This window comes from Colobus angolensis, unplaced genomic scaffold (assembly GCF_000951035.1).
Source record: "Colobus angolensis palliatus isolate OR3802 unplaced genomic scaffold, Cang.pa_1.0 Scaffold148, whole genome shotgun sequence".
Classification (NCBI taxonomy): Eukaryota; Metazoa; Chordata; class Mammalia; order Primates; family Cercopithecidae; genus Colobus; species Colobus angolensis.
The window spans coordinates 5,930,681-5,951,382 of NW_012114577.1; the positions used below are offsets into that span (position 1 = coordinate 5,930,681).

Genomic DNA, 20,702 nt, shown 5'->3' on the forward strand with positions numbered 1-20,702 from the left:
CTCACTACAACATTAACTACCAATTAACCTTCCCCACCTTTCTATCTGTATCTGATAATTTGTTTCACTGAGGTTCTTACTGATACATTTATAATCATGTAATCAAATTTATGTGAAGTTGAAGCAACACAAATTAATTAAGCAAAAGGATTGAATTGATCTTTAAGTATTGGTTACCCTAACTTTTTGTTACTGTTTTTATTGCTTAGTAATTTATGGGCTACCTTTTCCTCAAGAGTTTCCAAATACTTTCACAAGCGTAGTTTAGTATTCTGTGTACCTTATTCTGCCATTCTTGTGGGTAAATTTTCTCTTCAAGGAAAACTTGTGATGTTGGTTCATGGCACCAAATGTTTTCTTAACATCCTTGCACAGTTTTTAAACTTTGAAGCACTCATTTAAATTAGAGTGACTATTATGTGCTAGATGGTGTCTTAAGCATTGGAAATGATTTAGGAGCTCAGTACTGTGCAGACAGACTTGTAAACAAGTAACTTCAGAACAATGCTTTATGCATATAAAGGAATTTAGATGGAAGTACTTAGCTGCTGGGATGTGGTGGGAGAAACATCACAGAAGTGACGTGTAGTCTGAGTTAAGAATCAAGCTGGTGGATAAGGAAGGCCAAGACATTCCAATGTGAGGGAACCGGATATGCAAAGTTCAAGGTACCAAACAAGGCAGAGAATGGTGACTAAGCTGTTGTGAAGGAATGATCAGACTAGAGGATGGAAAGATAGTAGGTGGGAGGCCACAAAGGACCTTCTCTGCCCTGCCAAGGAATCTGCACTTTTTCTGAGGCCATAGAGAGCCCTTAAATACCACTTAAGTGACACTGTGTGTGTTGTTAAATGATCCACCTAGAATTGAGTTCCTGACGTTTATTGTTCAACTAATGCTTCTGATAGACTCCACTAACAAACAGTACAGTGTAGATTTCCCATTTCTCGGTCCTGCTACTAAACAGAAATAGACTCTTCCAAAGATAATGACCAGCATTATTTCCTTCATGGCAGTGGGAGAGCTCTGAGTTATGCCTAATGATAGATTAGAGGGAATTCTTCAGAGTAGACTTTTCATACAGTTAAAGAAATCCATCTGTTTACCAGGGAAGTATGATAATTGGATTCGTGCTTTTGAAAAATTACTGACAGGTAACATTGTGTAAGATAGGTATCAGAGTCTCAAGGCAGGGAAATCAGTAAGGATGTTGATGAATGGAATGGATGAAAAACAGTAAGAATTTCAGTAAGAGTCTTGACAGCCAAGAAACTTAGGCTTTGGCTATAAGAGAAACAACATGCATATCACATTTGAAAGCAAAGGGATTTTTTTTCCTCTCCAGCTAGTTTAATTTGTTTAACAGAATATACTTTAATTCTGTTATCCTTGGGACAAACCTAATTTATTTCACATAGTGGTCATTTTTGTTGTCTTGGCATCGGAAAGAGGAATGCATTGTATACACTGCTGTCAGATTGTTAACTAAATCTTAATAAATGCACTCAGTGGAATTTATAGAACTGCTGGTCATACAACCTACAGAAATTCTGTAACTTGGAAATTTAGGTCATTTGACCTAAGGCTTCACATTTATTTCTTTTGTGCTTTGTAGACTTCAAAGCACTTTTAATTGTTTGAGCCAGTTTAATTCTCCCAACAGTCCTATGAAATGAGGAGTTGAGGAGTTTGTTAATCTCCATATCGACATGATGAAACGAAGGCTCAGAAGAGTGAACTGACTACAGTCACATATCTAGAAATGGTTTTCCTTTGATTCTGAAATTGATGAATACAAGTACGAGTTCATGATTTAAATAACATATAATATGTGTGATGATAATTAGTCAGATTTTATTCATTACTCATGCTAACTTTACAACATTTAGAAACTGTAGCACACTGAATTCAGAAAGGCCATATAATACTGAAATTATCTGTTTATTTTCTGTATCTTCCATTAGACTGTGAACTTCTTCAGGTTCAAGATTATGTTCACCTCACAAGATGCCTGCCATAGAAGAGACACTTAGTGAAAGTTTATTGAAGTTCACTGGAATCATACTCTTTACAAGCCGATGGCTATATGACATTGGTTATTTAATTTCTTGGTTGTTCACCGAACAACAAAATGGCACTACATTTAGCTAATTTACAGAATTGTAATAAACCCGAATTGAAATGAGACAACATATCTAGCACATCATAGTCACTAACTTAATATTAACGGTAGACTTATTTTTTAAATTTATTTTTTAATAGAATTGTAATATAATTGAAGCAGTCATACTTAAGCCACTTAAGCGACAATATTAAAACTTCCCATATGGAATAAAATACCTGACTTTTCACTATTTTAAAATATTTTTAGCATTCTTCAGTTTTGGCAAGATGCAGAATCGATCTTTAAGTCCTCTCCAGATCAACAATCAGCAAAATTTCCTCTATGGCAGTGGGGTGCTTTCGAGTCAACTTTATAGAGTATAGGGGATCCTTTAATGTGGCCAGTCCTATGCTTCATGACTCACCTTTTACCTGTGCATTATTGTAGATAGTGACATGACAGGACCTGATAATGAGAGTGTTAGTCTTTTGGAGTCTATTTATCTTAATTCGCCAACGATAGGTAGAACAGTGGCCTTTAAAAATGTATTAACTTTATTAGATCTTTAAAATAGGACTTACTGTTTCACTCTTAGCTTGATTAAACACAATCTACCTAGATTATTTCCAGGAAAAAATTGTAATTTTGAGAACATTTTAATCCATGAAGATGGTGTTCAGGAGATATAAACACAGTTAATAAATTCAAATCGCTATATTCTGCAGCTTGGCATGGTATTTCCATATTTTTTAGTGTTATTGCCACTGCACCTAATATATTAACCTTTCCACAATTTACAAAAAATCACCACAGATTGTGAAGAGCCAGGGACATAGACAGGATACATGTTATCTTTATTTTATACAAGAGAAAACGAAGGTGCAAAGAATGAACTCCGCAGCAGCAGCAATATTGGAATACCTCTCCCTTTATTACAGTATTAAAAATCTTAAGCCTCTTATAAAAATGAAACCAAAGGAATGTCCTCCACAATACGTGCCTTTACGTGCCTTGAGCCCTCGGGCAGCAATTACAAATCGTAATTGACCAACGTAAGAGCACTTTCAACTACATGTTACTTCATTCCGTTATTTGTTATTGATCTTAGTTTCCATCTTACAATGGAATTTCTTTTGCACACATCACAAAATAGACTGCTGATCCTGTACCTTCTGCAGACATAAAGCCATCATCCATCTCTGTTATTCTACCACTTATTTGCAGCATGGGCAATGGCAGCATTTTAATCAGATAGGAATGTCTTCATTAAGCAACAGCACCCCGGCTTATACCTGGTCTCACCTGCTGGTAAACGAAGGCCTGACTCATCCCCTCCCTTACCCCTCCCCTCTTCCCACTGTTCTGCGATGTGCAGTGTGTCCTTATGTAAGTGAAGTTACTTGTACGCGTTTCGGTATACAGTCAAGAAAATTGTGTGTCAACAATAAATAAAACCTTGTGTTATAAATCACTATTGTGGAGAGCATGTTTAGGTACACAGATAGATTATATTTATTTCAGTGTTTTTCTGAATACTTTCTGGTAAGGGTTACTTCTTTCACATTGAATATATGAACACTTAAAGTGTGTACGTGGTTTATTGAATTGTTTTTTGAAAAATAAAATATTGCAGATGGGCTCACAGGGCAAGAATCAATAAGCCTATGTAACAAACTCATATTTTGATTTAAATATCACTTTAAAGACTCTTCTGATTAAAGTGACTCATGAAAATGGTACTAAGTATCACCAATGAAGAGTTTAGTTCCTTTATTTGCCTAAAACGTTCTCCCTTTTGTTTCCTATCCTGTCGTGAATTTAAACACTGAGGAATGGACTTATCAGCCAACTATGGGAGATTCAACACAACAATGTGCCTGTAACACTGAAACTTGCCACAACGTCTGATTTGCATACTTGGTGATTGTAGCATAGTCACCAAATTTCCTATCTTGTGGGCTAACAGGGAAATGAGTACAGTGATTTTATGTACTTTTTTTAATGTTTATATTAGTTTTCAAAATGGTTTTGCTTCCTAACCCTACCATTATATGAAGCCTCTCACTTTGAAAGTCACAGACTGCGGACTGGTAAGTCCATCAGCTCTCTGTCACTGCGATCATTCATGACTTCACTTAAAGTAAACATACGATCATTGCATCGTTTTCTTTCTCAGCCCGAAGTATTTCCATTCTGTAAAAAGTTCTCATTTTTTTTAAAATACTTTAGTCCATTCATTCACTGGCTATCTTGTCATTTTTGCTTTTAAACAAATTTAGAGTTTGGAGCAGGTGCTCGTAATGTGGAACTTTTTTTTTTTTTTTTTTTTTTTCCCTTCCCCACGGACACTTTCTGTCTTGAAAATCAGCTTCATTTGTGTGGTGCTGTTCTGAGTTTGTTTCTTTCCTTGTGTTTTTGCTTTCAAAGTAACTTGTGATCAAGAGACATTTAAGTTGAAATATAAGTAAATTGAGCCCTTTTCTGAGATTTTTCTCCTTGCCCCCAAAATACTTGTTAGTGTTGGATGATGCAGAGAAACTTCTGTAACTAGGGGATGCCTTTCTTTTCACCTTTCTTTGTTAGTTTTAGCTCCCACAACACGAGCCACCAAAGTCTTTCTTTTGGTTTCATATTTAGAATTAAGGTTGTTTGCCATTTCCTCCTCCTATGGAAGTAATGCTCAAACCAGTCACATCTCTGTTTTAGATTTCAGAAATCTTTCCTTTTTTTTTTTTAATTCAGTAGACAGCCTGATAACAAAGTTAATTAAAACAAGTTAATCAACAATTTTCTAGCGATTTACAGCTTTCACAAAAATCCGTGAATTATTCTTTAGTGAAAGAAACTCTTGGCCCTGCTTTTTTGGATACACAGAATACTTTCCATTGAATCATTTGGCCACAATCCAGGTACAAAGCAAATTTAACATGCGTGAGAGACGCAGCAAAAGGCCCCTTCTATGCACACCTTGCCAAATACAAGAACATAAAGAAAGAAAGAAGCAAAGTTTAAGCCTTTAGGTCGTTTGTAAAATGTTGCCAATCCCATGCTGCTACTTTTAACAGAGAAGTCTGAGTTTTAAAATTCAAACCTTCTTTTCTTACAAAGAAAAAGAGCATCTATCTGCCAAGCGCATGATCTTATGAGCTTCAGATAGAAAAGTGGCTATGACCTGTGACTGTTTTTGGTTCAGAACAATGCTAGATCAACATGCAAGTTGTATGGAGGTGGGGACAGAAAGGGAGGGGCAGGCTGGGGTGGTTGGTAATGTCTGATCCGTCTGGACTTCCCGCAGGAGAAAAGGTTCTACAGGACGATGAGTTCACCTGTGACCTCTTCCGATTCCTGCAGCTACTCTGTGAGGGACACAACTCAGGTTTGTGAGTCCCCAAAACTTCTGATGCTACTAAGGCATAAATAATGTTCTCAAGCCAGTAATAACAGGAACCTGTTAGTTCCAATTATGCATCATTCTAGAGACAACAAATTGTTCTAGAACATGTCTCTGCATTGGGCACTGGGACATTTTATACATTGCTTCCCTGCTTTCACAGTCCTCGGATAGTTATTTCACTTGAGTCTTATCAATTATTTTGATGTTAGGGAAGACACATGAGGCTAGGCGCGGTTCCTCACCTGTAATCCCAACACTTTGGGAGGCCGAGGTGGGAGGATTGCTTGAACTTAGGAGTCCAGTATCAGCCTAGGAAACATAGCGAGACCCCCATCTCTACAAAAAATTTAAAAAATTATCCAGACATAGTGGTGCGTGCTCATAGGCCCATCTACGTGGGAGGCTGGGGCAGGAGGATTGCTTGAGGCCAGGAGTTTGAGGCTGCAGTGAGCTGTGATTGCCCCACTACACTGCAGCTTAGGCAACACAGCAAGATCCTGTCTCTCAATAACAAAAAAAAAAAAAAAAGATGATTTATGAAAAATATAAATAGTTATAGAGTAATATAGAGCATTATTTCTTTTGTACCACCTCTCTTTACCTTGAGTGTACACAAGATACAGGTCACAAAGACCTTGCTAACAGAAAAGCATGCAGCAAAGAAGCCGGCCGACACCCACCAAAATGAAGATGGCAATGAAAGTGACTTCTGGTCGTCCTCACTGTTGATTATATGCTAATTATAATGCATTAACATGCTAAAATACACTCCCATCAGCACCATGACAGTTTACAAACTTCATGGCAACGTCAAGAAGTTACCTTATATGGTCTAAAAAGGGGAGGATTCCTCAGTTCCAGGAATTGCCTGCCCCTATCCCAGAAAACTCATGAATAATCCACCCTTTATTTAGCGTATGATCAAGAAATAACTACAGGTATACTCTGTCAAGCAGCCCATGCCACTGCTCTGCCTATAGGGTAGCCATTCTTTAATCTTTTACTTTCCTAATAAACTTGTGTTCAATTAAAAAAAAAAAGATGATTTATGAAAAATATAAATAGTTATAGAGTAATATAGAGCATTATTTCTTTTGCACCACCTCTCTTTACCTTGAGTGTACACATACTTCATTGTACTACTTAACATAATGTATCTCCATTAGTTGTTTACACATCCAACTCTCTAACAGGCTTGTGCACCCCTGAAGGCAGAAACTCTATCTTAATTTTATCTTGGCTGACCCCAGCACTTTGCACAGTACTGAGGAGTAAGTGATTAATGAATAAATAATTTCCTTCTTATATCCTCAAGGATAGCAACCTTTTTCAGTCATTCATTTGCCCAGAGCTCTAGAACTAGGAATAAGGAAACTGATACTAGCAACATCTGAGACAAAAATTGAATATGGATCATCTGTGGAGCACCCAGATACTCTTTTGGGGTGATCACTTTTTATGGAAAATATAAATTATTTTCATATTAAACCCTATTAGATAAAAACACTGCACTAACCCACAATGATTTTGCTGCAGAAAACATTTGCCTTTGGAGTTCTTAGAATAACTCAATTTGAACTTCTGAGCAAGCATTAATATTTTTTTTTTTTTTATCTTGCATAGATTTTCAGAATTATCTGAGAACTCAGACTGGCAATAATACAACTGTCAACATAATTATCTCCACTGTAGACTACCTACTGAGAGTTCAGGTATGTTGCTTTCTGTATTAGTAACAAATTAAAAGGGTTGATATGTTGAAACAATACGGTAGAGTTTTAATGTATTTTGGTTTATAACTAGAAAGGAGTTTTTGAGATAGTTTATCTCTGATCACAATCTCTCAGCAATTCTTAGAGCAAAACTGCCACTGTTATCTCCGCTCCTGATCCTGCCTCCTACTTTTGCTCATATTTTATTTCTGTAAGTAGAGATTCTTCCCCTCTGTTTCTTTAGCTTGATGGTATTTTAAAGTCATTTTCATTTTATAAGGCACTTTTATACTCTGCTCCTTCTTCTACAGTTGTTAGACAAATTGGGGAAGAATGTTTGGAACATTCACAGGAACAGGAAAGAAAGGCTTTGTAACTGCTACCATACACTGAAATTTCATAGTCTAAGGTCACTTCTTTTCAGGTGTCCTAATATTTGCATTAATTTTCATACTACATTGCTTAAAAATCTCTGATATTTTGATCATATTTGAGAACGTTGCTCAAACTGAATTGAAGATGTAGGCCTCTTAAATAATGAGAGCCCTGTACAACTTTTTTTCCCCTCATTTTATTTATAAGCCAAACCAAGCACAGTATTTTAAAAACTATCAATGAAGACTTTCAGCTTTTTCCTTAATCTTTGAGTGTGTAATATCACAACCTTTTTTTGGATAACTGAAAGCTTAATGTGGTGGGGGAAAGTCCGTTTTGAAGTCAGTACACCAAGAAGTGTTGTTGAAAACACATTTGCAATTTTAAAAATTGTCTGAAAACCCAAACGTAGTTCACAGGCTGAACTAAATTGCATTATTTACTTATCCAACCAACATTTCTTTAAAATGTATGTTATTGTTAAATACATCTGCTTTATAGAGATTGATCTTATTTAGATAATTGTTTATAATTATTAGTATTTACAAGCAGTCCAACCAGTTTTCTCAGGGACAGGTGCAAAAGCCATGGATATCAGTGAGTTCTCACTGATGAAATGTTATTGGCTTTGTTGGAGAAAAAGGAGGTCAGATGTCGGTACCCCAGAAAAGATTATTCCATGATTCATCTATTTTCTGTGCTCACATAGTAAACATCTAACTTTGCTCATGGATAAATATGCTCCAGTCTTAATGAATTCTTATGTTTATGAAGTTCAGGGTTATCAGACAGTAATTTTTAAAGCTAAGTTTTTTTCTTCTGGTCTTCTCTTCAGTTGTTAGCTATATCTAAGAAGGAGGTTCCCATATTGTATGTTTAGGAAAATCATTGAAGAATGATATTTAATTCACAGATATTTTTGTTTGCTACCATATCTATTATTTAAAATACTTCTCAAGCATAGAGTCCAAGACTGATTAGTCAATGGTAACTTTAGAATGTGACTGAATAATAAACAATATCATCTCTATTTCCCAGGAATCAATTAGTGACTTTTATTGGTATTACTCTGGGAAAGATGTTATTGATGAACAAGGACAACGGAATTTCTCCAAAGCTATTCAAGTGGCAAAACAAGTCTTTAACACTCTTACAGAGTATATTCAGGTAAACATTTAAACATGGCTGCTATCTGTAGCACTGAATTCCATAGAAAAATGCAGTATGTCTAGAGTAGTTTCCATATCTCTTATTAACCCCTTTCTGAGTTTCTTTGCAAATTGCTACAATTAAAATATTAGGTTGAGATGTGAATTTATATGGAATGAAATTGCTTCACCATTTGGCAGGTTGAGATATGGTTAACTCCTTAGAGGCATGGACTGTGATGTTAGCTCTATTGCACCTCCAGGGCCTGGTATATATATTAAGCACTTAGTAAATATTAAGGAAGGAAGGGAGAGCAGGCACATTAAGCCATTCTTTCTAGTATTCCACTAAAAGTGGGAAGAAGTTTCATAGAAACTTAAGAGAAGAGCGTTTGAAAACATCGCATATGTATATTATAGATAAAATTCCAAATACCATATAGAATATTCTTTTCTGTTTTACAGCGATTTGTTTTATGTTCTCCTTGAACTAAGCTTCTAGCCTTAACTTCAGATTTTTTTTAAGATTTGATAAAATTCTGGGTTTTTCTTCAATCAGCAAAACTTTGCTGATGACCAGTCATCTTTCCTTTCTGTCTTGTCTCAGTGGCCCATATTACCCTGAATCATTCACTATGTTTGACATGTCCCATGCTAAGGATACGTGTCCCATGCTAAGGATACGTGTCCCATGCTAAGGATAAAACAGGAGGGAGAAACTTATAACTGGCTTTGTGAGACTAAACATGAGCTTGTGGGGAGAAGAAAGGTTAAGTTAAAAATAAATTGTATCCCAGGAGCCTAACAGTTACAGCTGTTTCAGTAAATAAATGACTCATGGCCAAGTACAGGCAACCAAGAGTAAGTGCTGTAGAGGTAGGAAGACATCCTCTAGGCTCACTCTCCTCTGCATTCGGTCCCTTGGAAGCATGCACTTTTTGTATTATGTTTTGCCTTGTTGGGGAAGAGGAACCTTATTTCAGCACTTCCAGATGGAAAAGTCGCACTTGATAATTCTAATAACATTTCCTTTAAAATCAAATAAAAGTGAAAGCTTCAGTCAGTTTTGGTCTACTCATAGTCCCATTTCCTTACCTCTCCTGGCTTTCATTATTACTTTAGTATTCGCATTCATGCCTAGAGTGATACCAGTACAACAACATTCATGTGTCACATCCTGAATAAATAACAGGATTGACTGATGGCATTAGCAAGCCACTGGATTTTGCAGAAATGGGAATCAGGATGATTTCTATAATATATTCCAAATGAAACATAACCACCATTTCAGCTAACAGTGGGCATTTCTTGGTTCCTAAAATAATTGAAATTCCTGAATTTATCGAAAGCTAGAAGCATCCATTGAGCTCTTACTATGTGCAAAACTCTTTATTAGGTGTTGTCATAGAACACGGATTTCTACGTGAATGTTCAAAGGATATTGGGTAAAGTCACATGGCTTATCATGCTTGGTTCAATAAGAACCAAAAAAAAAAAAAAAAAAACCCAGAAGCAACAAGTTACTTCCCTTGTTAATTCTTTTTTATATGACATATTTTAAAATAACAATAATATCTGAAATATGTATTTTGGAATAATTTTAGGTATTCAGAAAAGTTGCGAAGATAGTACAGAGGGTTTCTGTATATGATTCACCCAGCTTTCCCTAATGCTGACATTTTATATACTCATGGCACTTTTGTCAAAACTAAGAAATTAACATTGGCACATCCTGTTAACTAAATTACAGGCTTTCTTTTGATTTTACCAGTTTTTCCATTCATGTTCTTTGTTTTTTAAAATTCTGGGATACAATCCAAGTTACCACATTACATTTAGTGAAATATGGTTTAGAGAAGCTTGCCTTAGTGGCATATCTGCTGATAAATATTGATACTATGAAGATAAACTTATCGTTAGCCTCGTGCTTCTTCTGGACTGCCTTTTAGATTACAGCATTGCATACTGCTTTATTATTCAAACTTCTAGCTACAGAAAGTTATATCAGGGGGAGATCCAACACCATTGAAATCAATGGAATTGCCTATCAGATTGTAATCCCAGTTTAATAAAAGGGGAAGAACTGTTTGAGTAAGAGGATGTTGTATTGTCGAGGTTCCTAGAGTAAGACCATGAGGTAGTTGTTGAGAAAAGGGAAAGCTTGATCTGTCCTTGGCACAGGTCCTTCTGGTAGTTAGCAAAGGTTTTCCATGTTGCAGGCACATACATCACAAGAAAAAGAATGCAAGGCACCAGGCTAGGGAGTTTACAGCTCCCAGAAGCTGATGACCTAAGGTTCAGCAGGCCCTAGAAAGGACATTCTGTGTGTTTCAGGTTTTAGAAGAAGAAATGGGTACTTTGGCTCTGGGCTTGCGACTCTGTCACGTGAGGGTTGGCCAGACAACTTTTGGTCACCTAGGGGTTGCACGAGAGCATAACCTCTTGTAATACTTCAACTTCTGATTTAAACCTTACCTATCACAGGAAGAAAATTATTTCTGACTTGAAGAAAAAACATGTTTATATTCCTAAAAATGGCTTTCTAGTGTTCACCTAATAGCCTCTTGCACTTTTCATCCTCTCTCATTTATATGCCATTGGAATACCAGACTGACACTGAACATCAACCACAGGAAAACCCTAAAGATCGATTGCTTTCAAACCAGAGCTGTAATAGCCATTTTGGACTAATTACAACCAGGGATGAAGGAAACTATAAAACTACTATATCCGGTACATTAAATGAGCTGCATTTAATGACCTCCAGATTAAAATAACCTGATTCCTTCTCACCACTGTCCCTTCAGACTTGCTCTGTCGACCATTTCTTTACCACTAGAAGGAATCTTGTGCACTGACCACTTTCAGATAAATAAAATCATGTCAGTCACTTTGTCACAAAAATAGTCTCATTGCAGTAAAGCTTCCCCTCATTCTTGGGCCTCATTTTCAGCTGGAAAACCTGGAGTGAGGGTGTGGACAAGAAGTCCCATCTGGATATTGTTTATTCTGGAGGGAGTCCAATCTCTCCCCTCAAGGTTCTTCTCTCTCTTTCCCTTTCCCTCCTGGTTAACCCCAGGCTTCCTCTGGGTTGGAGCTGTGGGAGAGGAGGTACAAGGAAGGAAAGGTCTCCTCTGGGCACTGTAATCCCAGAGTGCACCCTGGAGCTGGCCCTCTGGTGTGATGTGTTGTATTTTGTCATCTAACGTGCAAGCCTGGCCCTCTTAGTTCTCCAGTGCCTGGAAATGACTCTTTTCCCATCCAGTTTAAAGTTATTCCATCAGACCTCATGCATCTGGTGGCTCTCATCCACCTTGGAATTCTGTTACCATTTCAGACTGATTTCAGATGGGGCAGAATGGCCCCTTCCTGAGTAGTCCGTGTAAGAAACATACACCTTTTTTGTCACATGCTGTCTGTCACACTTTCTAATACCAGATTTTATGCTTCCCAACTTCAGGAGACAGAAACTGAGCTCACATGGTGGCTGTCCTGAAGCCTCTTCCCTCACTTGCTGTAAGGGGATGCAGAAGTAATGAAATGGAGAGGCTCAGCACATGGAGAACCCCCTCCAAAGTCTCCCCCTTTTCAACTTCAACCCCTTTATATCCTTAGAGTGGAAAGATCTATTTATAGTCACCCCTTTTGCAGATAGTCTACTGCTTTTGTAATATGTGGGTACATGTCATTCTCATAATCATTTGAGAACACATAGTCAATATCTCAGCTGTAGGGCCTCAAGAGATACTGAGACAGGAAAAAGTTCTATTTCAACATCTCGGATATGGCCATCTCTTCCAATCACTTGTTTCTAGCATAAGATCTGAAATGTTTTTATGTGGTTTGCAATTTAAAGTTATTATGAGTTATTTGCCTAAAGGAATGAAGGAATTTGAAGTTAAGAACAGTATTGTATGTACTTTTTTCCTTTCTAAGTAAAATCCCTGTTATTTATTTTCATAGTTGATGTGGATGCGTTTACAAAACTGAATGATGGTAGAAGTTTTTCATTGGAAAGTGAAAATAGAAATTGACTCCAAGAAAACAGTCTGCCTGCTACAGCAGATCCACTCTAGTATTGATACTTCAGACGTGTCAGCTAAGAGAACAAAGTTAGGCTTGTTAAAAGATAAACTTAGGCACAATAACATCTTACAAAGTTTATCTGAGCAGTCAACTATTGATGAATTGAGCCACACCAGAACACTAATGGTTCAGCCCTTCACCAAGGGTGGGGGAACATTTATAAGGCGCTCCTGGAAGCAAGACAAGCAAAGAGATTTGATTGGTAAAAGTGGAAAGTTCCTAGTTAGAGGTTAGTTGGCAGTTTCTGGCTGGTGAACTCTAGTGAGAAGTTAGTTGGCGGTTTCTGATTGGTTAAGCTTAAATTTACACTGAGTTGGGAGTTGGTTTTCTTAGGGAGGAACCCAAGACACTGGAGCCATCTCAGCCTAATGATCTCTCAATTAGTTATTTTAACCACTTCCAATTGTCTTGGATTCTGGATTCATGAAATTAATAAACAAGTATTACTCTTTTAAAACACCTCAATGGTTGTACCATTTGTAAAACAGTTGTCCAATTTAGAAAACGTTGAAGAGGATTTTTTTCTCCATGTGAATGCTTTATCCAGGTTACTGTTTAGGAGTAAAAGGGTAATCAGCTCTCATCTAAAGCATATTCTCAGATTCTTTTCAATACCAAATGGTGACGACTGATTGATTGGACTGAATAGCCAAAGCACCCCAGACCTTATTCAGACAAAAATAAATGATTCACAAAATATAAAAATCCTTGAGAAATTTTTTGGAATCTATTAAACATTTCAGAGAGGAATGTATTTATCTATGAAGGGTTATTATCATCACTGTATCTCTTTTTTGCTTCGCGTTCCTATCTTTTTAGATAATGTGCTAGCAGTGAGATACGTCAGCACCAAGGCAACTTTTCCCCTGTTGTTGTGAAGTTTGTTTTGGTAAATAAATTCTGAGGAATAATTGCTGGTTGTCTGTTTACGCTCCAGGGTCCTTGCACTGGGAATCAACAGAGTTTGGCACACAGCAGGCTGTGGGATGCTGTGGTCGGCTTTCTTCATGTATTTGCCCATATGCAGATGAAGCTGTCGCAGGTAAACTAACTACCTTCCTCTCTCCTAAATGACAAACTGGAGACTGTAGTCATCAGCAAATTAAATGTGCTTTTTGATGTTGGAACATTATCTTTTTAAAATCACTTTATCACTTGTCTTTTTAAGATCATTTTATCATGCCTCTTTTGTTCTACATTAACATTTTTTTAAATAAAAAACATTATGTAACCTGAAAATAGATAGGATTCATTATTCAAATTTGAGACAAAGGATATTAGGAAATTGAATGTAATGGAGAAATGAAACAGTCGAGTCCCCAAACATTGTACATTTCCCAAGCTTCATCTTCCTGGCCACGGCTCACTGGAATTTTTCTTCCCCTTACAGATAATTGAAATAGGTTTTATAATCTGTTACAAGGGAGACAATTTTGTTATAGAGTCTTAAACAAGCAGATGTTCTCAGTAGGGTGATGTTTACCCATAACCAGTGTATTAATTTTGTGACAAAGAGAAAAAGTAGCTATTATACGGATAAGCAATTGAAGAATAAACAGATTTTCCACCATGTTTTAATGTTAACTTGAGAGAACCTATTGAAAAATATCAGCTTGTTTTCTCAGTGCTGTATTTGTTTCGTTTGAAACAGAGATACACAAATAGAAAGGTTCTTGTGAATGTGTCTCTTCAATGCAGTGAATTTTGATGGTATAACCTGAGACCTTCAGAGTGTGGGCATTTGCCAGGTGGTCAGGTAGAAGAAAGAATGTCAGATTAAAAGACAGAATGCTGCCATTCTAATTCCTGAGCTGTCATGACTTGTTCCACCCGTGTGGGCCAGGTCTCTTCCCTGAGGCCTTGTTTCTCTGCAGTAAAGTGAAGAACCTGCCCCTCAGGCCTGCATATGACAGTATGCAGGATGTATTGTCAAAGATCAACAAGGCTGGATGCTAGTAAAAGTGGTAAGGATACATCTTAATGTCAAAGATAAACAAAGCTGGATACTAGTTAAGCAAATAAGGATGGATTTTAATCAGTAGTGCTATTGCAACAAGGAAAAAGAGTTCAGCATAAACTGAACCCGGTTTGATTTGTGCAGAGGTGACTGGGAATATTAATGGGAAAATGAAGATTAGAGAAGGGGCGAACAGGGGCTCAGTAGAGTCACAGGAGTGAAAAGTTACAACAGGTTCATTGGTGTAAATGTGATTAGACCAGCTATATCTGCTAACTGGCAATTGTCAAAGTTAGGATTCTGTCCTTCTCCAGAGTCCTTATCCTTAGATGTTGTCTAGAACAGTCGATTTTGTATGAACCTCGCGTTTTCCCAGGCAGGTACTTTAGTGGAGGGCTGGGCTTATCCTAGAGATGCAGTCTTGAACAGTTAGAAACTATATTAGTGTTTGTTCAAGTCTTTATAGACCAAAGTTGAGGCCAAGTTGAGAAGAGGGCTCAGAGGTACCTGGCTAGAGTTTGGTGAAGGAGAGAATGTCAGTATGGAGTTATTGGTGACTTGAGCCCAATAGAGAAATTCCAGGCTTTCATTTAATCACTAGGGATATTTTGGTAAGTAAAGGAGACCGACATGAACCAAATGTAGACCCTCACAAGAGAGTTCTCATCCTGATATTTTTCCATCAGGGTATTGACATCTGGTGCTACCTAGCACCTGTTCATGGTTTATAGTTTCTGTAATAGCTATTTAGAAAGAAAATGTCTCATCCTCCCAACACGGTAGGAATTTAGCTTCATACGTACCAAAATCTGAATAAAATGCCTTGTACAATTTTTTTAAAGAATAGTTTAAAAAATAGATGAGATGTAAAGTTATGCAGATGATCTGTATTTCCAGGGACTGTAGCTAAGCATACTGATGTTTAGACACAATATGTCTTTGAAAAAGAATGTTTCTTTATGGTAAAAAATCAAAAGCAGAAACAAAATTTTAACCAGAGTAATATTGGAAAGCTTAATCAAATTGGTAAATAAGATACATTGTATAATATTAGTACAATGTTGTCCTAATAGGTAATACCTGTGTAGGTTGTTGGTTAATTTGTTTATCTAACAAATAAATTTATAAGTTTATCTTCTGTGGTGCTTATATGCCTATATTTTTCTATGTGAAGTTGATTTTTACATAATAGCACCTAGAAGAAGTTAGAAAGTTAGAAGAAAAAAATGCAGGCTTTTCCAATAAAAGATAGATAGATGTCAAATGTGCAGAAGCTCTTGAGTCTTGCTTGGCATTGGAGAATATACCACTGTTATTGTTCTTTCATATTATTGCTAGATATGTTCATTGTCCATACAAATACTTTCTTTTTTCTGAGATGCAGTCTTGCTCTGTCACCTGGGCTGGAGTGCAGTGGCGTGATCTCTGCTCACTGCAACCTCCGCCTCCCAGGCTCAAGCAATTCTCATGCCTCAGCCTCCTGAGTAGCTGAGATTACAAGTGTGCACTACCATGCTTAGCTAACTTTCTGTATTTTTAGTAGAGACGGGGTTTTGCCATGTTGTCCAGGTTGATCACAAACTCCTAAGTTCAGGTGATCGGTGCACCTCGGCCTCCCAAAGTGCTGGGATTACAGGTGTGAGCCACTGTTCCTAGCCTACAAATACTTTAAAGAACATTAGCTGAAATCAGTAATACTTTTTAATTGTGAAGTATAACTGTTTTTAATATTTGACCCTCCTTTAGTTCCATAATGCTTCACGTGCTTACTATTTATTGCCAGAGCGGTATCTTTCTGTGGGAGTAATTATGATGTTCTTGCTGCACAGTTTTCTTGTATTATCTCAAATGCAATGTTAATATTTTCAGGATTCCAGTCAAATTGAGCTTTTGAAAGAATTAATGGATCTACAGAAGGATATGGTGGTCATGTTGCTGTCCATGCTAGAAGGTAGTTTTGATTTATATACTTTTAAATTCCCTTTATTATTTAAAGGATCAGCATGGGCTTGCTTATGGAATCAGAGTGTAGCATAGAATAAAATAACACTAAGATGTAATAGATGTCTTGGAATTATTGCTGGCTTATTATTCTTTTTCTCATAATAGTTTTTTTCTTAAAGGGAGACCCTGCATATCTCAGTTTACATATCTACAGAATGAAAATGGTACTTTATAACAAAACTTTTCATTTCATAGTGATATCCTAAAAAGGAAGCTCTCCAGACAGTCCATAAAGAATATTTTATTTGTTAGTGTGTTTGTCCATAAGCGGTGGGGGTTTTGGACATCTGAAATCCACATGGGATAACCTCCAGCAGTGTAAGCTACTTCCATAATCAGTGGGGATTTCGGACATTGGGATAATGTCCAACTGGGTAAGCTGCTGTTTTGAAAAGACCAGAGAGTCACTCCTTTGGGTTCTTAAAGCCGTGGCACTGCGGAGAAAGCCTCTGTCCTCCAAGGATGCTGGCAGTCGTAGTCTTGTTCTCCCCACCACAGCCTCAGTTTTAATTTTCCTTTTTTTTTTTTTTTTTTTTTTTTCTTCTGTAGCAGGCAGGAAACGTAGTGGTTAAGAGCTTGGGCTCCAAATCCACCGCCAGAGTTTAAATTCTGACTTCCTTACCTCTGGACGGTATGACCCTTGGACAAGCTGCATCTCCCTTTTTTCAGCTTCCTCTTCTGCAAAATAGAAATGATAGATTGATGTGAGAATTCAGTGGAATCCTATAAATACAACCAAAACAACTGAAAAATGTTTGGTATTACAGTGCCTATCACTTTTTCTTAACTTCTTCCTATTTTCTCTCCGAGTCTGCCACACATGGCATAACTCCACTTTAGTTAACTGAGGCAGTTGTCATGCCTCATGCTAGGTCTTTGAAGTGGCAGCATTTGCTTAAAGCCCTTAGTTGGCAGCAACAGTAGCCACTTTATGCCCTTTAAGCACAGGATCCATTTTTCCATGCATGGCCCTGATTCAAATTTTGGGTTAAATACTAACAGCAGCAATAATAACCGCAGCAGCAGCAGCCACGGCAGTGACTTAAAACCAACTTCATAATGTGCCAGGTACTGGAGTAAGTACTTATTTAATCCTAGTAACAAGTTTATGAGTTCGATGGTATTATTATCTCAAGTTTGCAAATGAGGAAACTGAGGTCCACAGAGGCTAAGAAATCTGCCCACATTGCTGAGCACATCAAACCTGGATTCAAACCCAACAACGGAGCTCCAGATGGCACACTCTTAACACCACGGTGCTTACTGCTTCCCAGATCGACTCTGTGGACCTCTGACCAGCGACCTTTCTTCTCCTGCCTTTGTGTTATATAGCACATTCTGTTCAATGAGTAAAAGCACTCTGTAATCCTGTAGTTCGGGAATCTGCCATTTTCTAACTATACAACACAAATCATGAAGAAATGTAGAAAGGTGCTTTCCATTATCAATCAGAAAAAGCGTAGTTTGCTCTCAGCATCTGGTCTGAAGACCTGGCACTAACCTTTAATAATTAAGTCACAATGGGCCCATTTTAATTTAGTCTTGTTGAACTTTAGTTTCCTCATCGGTAAAATTAGGATTCACAAAAAGTGCCTGCCTTACGTATGAACGTTAAATCAGATATTGTCTATGATAGTGACTTTTCAACTCTAAAGGGCTGAGCAAATGTTTATTTTTATTATTAATATGAAACTTGATTTTAGTTTCTGGCTCTTTGGTTCATTTTCTTTATCTTAAACATGTTGCTTCTTTGATTAATTTGAGGGGAAAAATGTCAACTTTTGTTGAAATATTTTATGTGTGTCAGTCTAATTACTTTGTAAATAGCGTTATGCATGTTTGTATAATCACTTTTCAAACTATAGTTTATAAATAATTATCTTTTTATAGAGTGATAAACCAGGACGTATCCTTGATTCAGATGTTATTAAAGATCTATATTGTTATTTTCTCTATAATCATTGATTTTGTTACAGTTTCTTGTAAACAAATGCAATTGCTTTACCACCAGGTAATGTTGTTAACGGAACGATTGGCAAACAGATGGTGGATATGCTTGTGGAATCTTCCAACAATGTGGAGATGATTCTCAAATTTTTTGACATGTTCTTAAAACTGAAAGATTTGACGTCGTCTGATACTTTTAAAGAATATGACCCCGATGGCAAGGGAGTCATTTCCAAGAGGGACTTCCACAAGGCGATGGAGAGTCATAAGCACTACACGCAGTCAGAAACGGAGTTTCTTTTATCTTGTGCGGAGACGGATGAGAATGAAACCCTTGACTATGAGGAGTTCGTCAAACGCTTCCACGAACCTGCAAAGGACATCGGCTTCAATGTCGCCGTCCTTCTGACAAACCTCTCTGAGCACATGCCCAATGATACCCGACTTCAGACCTTCCTAGAATTAGCAGAGAGTGTCCTGAATTATTTCCAGCCCTTTCTGGGCCGCATCGAAATCATGGGAAGCGCCAAACGCATTGAGAGAGTCTATTTTGAAATCAGTGAGTCTAGCCGAACCCAGTGGGAGAAGCCCCAGGTCAAGGAGTCCAAACGACAGTTCATATTTGATGTGGTCAACGAAGGAGGAGAAAAAGAGAAGATGGAACTCTTTGTGAACTTCTGCGAGGACACCATCTTCGAAATGCAGCTGGCGGCTCAGATCTCAGAGTCGGATTTGAACGAGAGGTCTGCAAATAAGGAAGAAAGTGAGAAGGAGAGGCCGGAGGAGCAGGGCCCGAGAATGGCTTTCTTCTCCATTCTGACGGTCAAGTCGGCCCTGTTTGCGCTCAGGTACAATATCTTGACCCTTATGCGAATGCTCAGTCTGAAGAGCCTGAAGAAGCAGATGAAAAAAGTCAAAAAGATGACCGTGAAGGACATGGTCACGGCCTTCTTTTCATCCTACTGGAGTATCTTTATGACCCTCTTGCACTTCGTGGCCAGCGTTTTCAGAGGCTTTTTCCGCATCATTTGCAGCCTGCTACTTGGGGGAAGCCTCGTGGAAGGTGCTAAAAAGATCAAAGTTGCAGAACTCTTAGCCAACATGCCAGACCCCACTCAGGATGAGGTTAGAGGAGATGGGGAGGAGGGAGAGAGGAAACCCCTGGAAGCCGCCCTGCCCTCTGAGGATCTGACCGACTTAAAGGAGCTGACAGAAGAAAGTGACCTTCTTTCGGACATCTTTGGCCTGGATCTGAAGAGAGAAGGAGGACAGTACAAACTAATCCCTCATAATCCAAATGCTGGGCTCAGTGACCTCATGAGCAACCCAGTCCCCATGCCTGAGGTGCAAGAAAAATTTCAGGTAATTTATCTCTAAGTTACAGCAGCATTCTCTCTGGACTTCAGGGGGGTATAATAGATGATCTTTAGACCAGGTTCCATGCTACTGCCAGAACGGTGTTACCTACGTGACTTGAATTTCCAAAGTTAGTGTTGAGTCCTTATGAATTATTACATTATCTTAAATTATTAAGGTGTAAGCTTCAGTACCCACCCTAACTAGAGCCTACATCTTTCTCCACTTTTATATACTTTTATATGCACATTCGAAAAGTTGGGAAAAGAAAAAACTTTTCGATGCCTGTAGTGGCATTATCCTCACAGAGCACTGAAATTTTCGCCTCTGTTCTGTGATTCTCTTTGGCCTGTTTTCATTGTATGTTCTTTGTAGTCATTAGTCCATACAGCCATCATTCCATCCATAAATATGGCATATTTACCAAGTGTCTGACATCACTGGGTATCATAAGGAATTCAAATATATTTTATTAATATATTTTATTTAATAAAATTACAATTAATATATGTCAAAGTATGAGTATGATACACTTTATACATGTGAACAATTAAGTGTGTAGGCTTCTGATTTTAAATCTTAATGGCAAATGTTAAAAATTGTGCCTTAAAATTATAGG

The 20,702-nt window shown here is 37.6% G+C and overlaps 1 protein-coding gene across 1 annotated transcript in view; it reads left to right on the top strand.

Annotated features, from left to right (window-relative positions):
* The window catches only part of RYR2 (ryanodine receptor 2 (cardiac)), a 592,347-nt gene that overhangs the window by 525,105 nt on the left and 46,540 nt on the right, over nt 1-20,702 (top strand). The window contains exons 88-93 of the mRNA XM_011935762.1: nt 5,400-5,480; nt 7,122-7,210; nt 8,624-8,752; nt 13,757-13,861; nt 16,646-16,727; nt 18,792-20,089. Coding sequence (XP_011791152.1) covers nt 5,400-5,480; nt 7,122-7,210; nt 8,624-8,752; nt 13,757-13,861; nt 16,646-16,727; nt 18,792-20,089 — 1,784 coding nt within the window. The remainder of the gene's footprint in view (nt 1-5,399; nt 5,481-7,121; nt 7,211-8,623; nt 8,753-13,756; nt 13,862-16,645; nt 16,728-18,791; nt 20,090-20,702) is intronic.